Source organism: Amblyomma americanum, chromosome 10 (assembly GCF_052857255.1).
Source record: "Amblyomma americanum isolate KBUSLIRL-KWMA chromosome 10, ASM5285725v1, whole genome shotgun sequence".
In the NCBI taxonomy this organism is placed as follows: Eukaryota; Metazoa; Arthropoda; class Arachnida; order Ixodida; family Ixodidae; genus Amblyomma; species Amblyomma americanum.
In genome coordinates this window covers 48,368,068-48,373,195 of record NC_135506.1, presented here as the reverse complement: position 1 = coordinate 48,373,195, position 5,128 = coordinate 48,368,068, and the positions used below count along the sequence as shown (strand labels likewise).

The 5,128-nt window shown below is 57.4% G+C and overlaps 1 protein-coding gene and 1 pseudogene across 1 annotated transcript; one reads left to right on the top strand and one right to left on the bottom strand.

Annotated features, from left to right (window-relative positions):
• Positions 1-281: 281 nt before the first annotated feature.
• LOC144108947 (U2 spliceosomal RNA) lies at positions 282-434 on the bottom strand (annotated as a pseudogene).
• A 1,758-nt stretch (positions 435-2,192) lies between these two features.
• On the top strand, positions 2,193-4,490 carry LOC144108266 (protein unc-13 homolog 4B-like). Its single transcript, XM_077641539.1, has one exon. The coding sequence runs from the start codon at positions 2,193-2,195 to the stop codon at positions 4,488-4,490; it is 2,298 nt and encodes a 765-aa protein (XP_077497665.1).
• Positions 4,491-5,128: the final 638 nt, after the last annotated feature.

Here is a 5,128-nt window from a genome sequence, read left to right as displayed (position 1 = left end):
CTCCCGGAACCCCCCTCTGGGCAAAGCATTTGTCATTGGCGGGGTTTATATAGGGCCTTCGCTCTGAGGAGGAAGTCCCGGCGAAGGGGAGGAGGGAGTGAAGTCGGAACGCTTGCGTTAGGATGGTTGTTGCTGTTGTTGACAGTAAGAATGAAAAGGAAAGCACGGGTCTGTCCACTGGCTCAAGCTGAGCCACAATCGCTGCCACGTGCTGAAAGTAGGAGAGCTTTAAGGATAGCAGAGCAAACATAGAAAGAAAAGACGCGCGGGCGCTATTACCTATAACCAGGGCCGGTCCCGGAGGCAGCGCAATACCGGGCCAACCCGTGCCGGAGTGCTGCAAGCACTCCGCCGCATTCCAAAAATAAGTTTAATATCTTGGGTCTTCACAAGACCCATAGCAGATATTAAATCAGATATTCAGATATCGCCATGTGCGTTCACCTTGCGTTAGGATGGGGAGAGTGAATGTTGTCCAGGCATGGTAGCTGCTAGAACTTAACCTTTTGACCTGCAAAACTGTTAAAGGAAATAGGTCAGAAGGGAATTCACGGGTGTGGACCCAGACGAAGACAAGTCTAGCCCTTGTCGAAACGTTGGCAAGCACCCTGAGGCTTTCCCCTTCCTTGTTCACTCTGTGAGTGTCACTTTGTGAGCATCAGAAAACTATCTGCCTGTCCTCTCTCTACCATGTGTGTTTGTGAGTGCGCGAGTGCTGTGTATGCTTGAATTCACTTTTTCCTTTTATTTTTTCATCTTTTTCACCCTTTTCCTTCACCCACATCTGGAGTAGCATGCCAGGTGAACTACCAGGCACACCTCTCCTGTAATCATTAAAATCGATCTCTTTTCCTCTCACTCCCTTCTTCCTCCCTTCTCTCAAGGCATGGTTGAGGTGTCACCGAGAAGTGAGACCATTACTGCGCCATTTCCTTTCATAAAAACCGCTATTGCGAGCAACTAAATGGCGTAGAAAGCGCTGCCACGGCGGTAACGACCTTGCACTGCGCACATATAACCCTAAACAGAAAACCAAGCACTAACAATCTCACTGTTTCACTCGGTGTTGGGAAAGGACCTTCTTGGCGTCGAATTCTTAAATTTATCGGCGCACTCCACTTATCATATGTCCATTAATGAGGGTGGTAAATTGCTCACAGTGCTGGAGCGCGCGTTCTGTCAGTGACTGTGCAGCAGAGCGCGCAGTGAATCAGCGGTTACCGCCTTTGCTTTGCAGTATACGGGAAGGGCGGAAAGAATTTTAAAGCGAAAGCTTTACTGGCCGCAGGTTGAGAAGTTTCGCGTGATTCCCAGAGAGCTGTGCTGCGCATGCGCGAGCAGCAGTGACGGCACACGGCGAATTTCTCTCTCTCGCTCTCTAGTCACAGCTGCCCATGCGCCACTAGTAGCACCGAGCCACAGACAGGCCAAGCCGCGTCTACTTACCCGATACACTGCAGCTTTCGCTCGCTAACTAGATTCAGCAGTAGTTGAATCGCAGCTAATTTTTTTTCCTCAGCGGAATAAGTGACGGAAGTGTTTTGCCAGACACGCAGGTCGGAAGTAACCATATATCATATAGTTGTGCTGCGTTATACAGGCGAAGAACATACCATACTCTATCTCACGTTGCCTGTAGAGGGAGTGCGCAGGCATTTATACACTAGCTCTGCGTGGTTGCATTGCACTTTTTGTACAATTTAGATGGAACAAATAGCTGGTGAGAGAGTACAACAGCCAGTTACTTTTTTTTGAGACAGTTCCTGCGTTTAGAGTTTCATGCCATGAAGATGACATAGGCTTGATGGCTAACTACAGGAAAGTAGAAGATCCACAAAATTATTAGCATTGTTTTTGCCATATTTGTCTGTGGCTTAGTTTTATTGTTGCCTTAGTGACATGGCAAAACAAATACCAGTTCTCTTCTTCATCTTCTTCTCCGCCTTCAAAACAACTGCAACGCATGAAAATGAAAAGCTGCCATTTGTAAAGCCGAAGCAACCACCCTTGAGCTGTTTTCAGTCCTATGTGAAAACAAAACCTACGAACCGCCTTGGCAAGGCACATCTTTCCTAAAACTCGTTTTATTTATTTTGCATGCAAACAAGCCGAAGACAACGTTTCGCAGCACAAAATCTCGCTTCGTCTTCTTTGTTCGACTTTCAACGAGGCCTAGTGAGTAGGACACTGCCATGGAGGATCTGAGCCAGGGTACAGCGCTGCGTTTGTGCGCCCACTGCGTTCGCCTATGCGAGGACCCCGTGGGCAAGCCAACGCGGCCTCACCAGGCGAGCCCCGAGCAGCTGCTCGACTTCGTGCGCCGCCTCTTCGCCGACGTGTTCGAAGCGCACGGCGAGTCGGCCATCCGCCAGCGGGCCGCCGCGTTGCTCACGCCGCGGCTGCAGCTCTCCGTGGGAGTGGTCCAGGCCGACGGCCTACGCGAGCCTGCCGACACATTCGTGTGCGCCTGGCTAGAACCGGACCACAAGGCTAACACCTCCGTGCGTTGCAACTCAGCCTCACCCCGCTGGGACGAGCAGCTGCTGTTGGACGTTCCCGAAGACTGGCGCCGTGCGCAGCTCAACGTGGAACTGTGGCGACGCGGTCGTGGCTGGCGACCCCGGCAACTCGTGGGCCGCGTTTGCCAGCCGCTCGCCGATCTGCCCTGCGTCGCCGTGGACCGCTGGGAACCACTGGCCGGAGGAAGACTGCGGCTGCGTCTCGAGTTGCGCGGTTCCGAGCAGCCGCCGGAGGCGACCCGCGACCACGTGGCGCTCAGCCGGCTGTTCCTGGCCGACGGCGTGGCCCGCGCTGGTGACAGGGCTCTCGAGTGGATCCGCTGGGAGGACTGCCTGGAGCGCGAGCCGCTTACGCTGCTTCGCCAGCACGCCCTACAGTGGGGGCTTGGTGCCGGCGACGAGGCCGCCTGCCGACTGCTGGCTGCCACGGCTGCGCGCACCTCCCACGGCCGGCTGAGCTACCGGGTGCTACAGGCCCTGCTGCAGGAGCTGAAGGCCGAGTCGCCGCCGGACGCTGCGCTGAGGGAAGTCGAGGCGCAGACACGGGGACTGCTGGGCCGCCTCCACGACGCCTTCTGCCTGCGCGACGTCCGCCAGGCCCTGGATCTGCTGGGCGTCCTCTCGTGCTGCAGTCTGTGCGAGTCGCTGGGCGGCCGCCCGGTCGGAGACTGCGCCCGCCAGGAAGTGCTCAAGAGCGCCCGCCGGTGGCACCTGCAGCTCGCCGTGCTGGGCCTGCGAGATGCGACGCACGACTCGTTCGTCGCGGACCTGGGCCGCGTGCTTCTGCTGCTGGGCCAGTTCCACGGGGCCGCCGACGCCGTGTTCCGCCAGGCGTGGAACCAGTCGTACACCGAGATCACGGCGCGCGAGCTGGACTGCTTGCTGGAAGCCCATGTTCGGCCGCGCGTCGTGTCCTTGTGCACACTGGCGCGCGTGGGCAAGGGACCCGAGCGGGACCGCCTGGTGCAGCGCTCGCTGGACTCCTTCCAGCTGCTGCGGGCCTTCGTTGGCGCCGTGGGGTCGCAGCTGCCCGCGCAGCGACCGCCGCTCGCCATGGACGCGTACACCAACTGGTTCGGTGCGCCGCTGGTCATCGAGTGGTTCGAGATGGCCCGCAAGCCCCTCCTGGCCTCCATACCTGCCGCCGTGGACTCTGACAGCCTGGTGCCCTGCGGAGGGAGGGCGGGATCTTCAGCGCGCTACGCGGCCGACGCCATCGAGCAGCGTCTGGTGTGCCTCTGGACCAACCTGGACTGGCCGCAGCCCGAGGTGGCGCGCCGGTTCGCGCTCCTCGTGTCTGAATGCGCGTTGCTGTTCGCCCAGAGCACGGAGCGGCGAGCACGCCGCCAGCGCTTCTTCGCCACCGCCAACGGCCTGGTGTCCACTCGGCTCTGCGTGGCTGTCAGCAACGTGGAAGCCCTGCTGCCGACACTGGCCCTGGTCCAGGAGAGCATCCTGCGTTGCTTCGACGCGCGGCCCGAGTGGGACGACTCTCTGGCCGACCTGTGCGCGCCGGTGAAGCGTGCCGCCGAGTCGGTGGGCGCGTGCGCGCGCCGCCTGGCAGACGGTCTCCTGCGCGAGGCCCAACCGGAGCTGGGACGCCTGCTGACTGCAGCTGTGCGCTGCAGTGGCGGACCGGCGGCCCAGGAGCGCGCGCTTCTCGCTCTGGCCGCGCACCTCAACGCGTGCCTTTCGGCACTGCACGCACACCTGGACAAGGCCGCTTTCGGCAACGCGTTGCTGCGCCTCTGGCAAGGCTTGCTGGACAGCGCGAGCCGGCTTCAGCGTGCACGCTTCCGCCGTAACAGGCCGGAGCAGGCCTCGGCTCTGCTGGATGCGCTGCGTCGAATGCGCAAGATTGTGTACGCGGATGGAGCAGGGCTCGCCGCTCACCAAGTGGACTGTGACCTCTACCGGCAACTGGAGCGTGGGCTGAGCCTTAGGAACGATGCTGCTGAGCGCATCGATTAGGATCGGTAACTGGTCGGCGCTGCGGACAATTCAACGAGTATTGTCGAGTATATGACTGCAGTAGGACTTATAACTACAGCCGACGTAATAGGTCTGACTTTAAGCGTTTTCCAAAGAGCCTTTAGTCATTTGTTAATATTCTTGGTTTCGAATATGTTGAACAACATACACCAGAGTCACAATTTCAGACATCTCGAATGAAATTTGGCGCGCTGTTATTTCTCGTTCATAAAACGTCGGAGCCCAGGGAGAGTTGGTCATAAATGGCGCAGAATGGGATGACTATGTCGTTGTTTTTTTCTCAATAAAAGGGCTGTGAAAGGGGCACATGTTGCATGGAAGCTGGATCAAATCCAGGTCGCGGGAGCCATGCTCCCATGAAGATAAAGTTTTCTGTGCTCTGAGGTATCTGTACATGTCTCAAATGCTCCAGAGCTCTGCAGTGAGGCGTCTGTCGTTGCCCCATATTCCGCTTCGAGACGTTAATCTCGCATAACAAGCACGCAAATCATTTTACTCAAAATACGAATATGCGCACTCTAGGCGCAAGCTTTGTTGCCTTAATGTGTAATATGCGTTCAAAAGTTATCATACTGGCACGCCTGCGGCCATTATGAGACGTCCGACGCATCTTCTCA

Excerpts from the sequence above, each read along its gene's own strand:
- LOC144108266 (XM_077641539.1), top strand. The coding sequence starts at position 2,193 with ATGGAGGATCTGAGCCAGGGTACAGCGCTGCGTTTGTGCGCCCACTGC.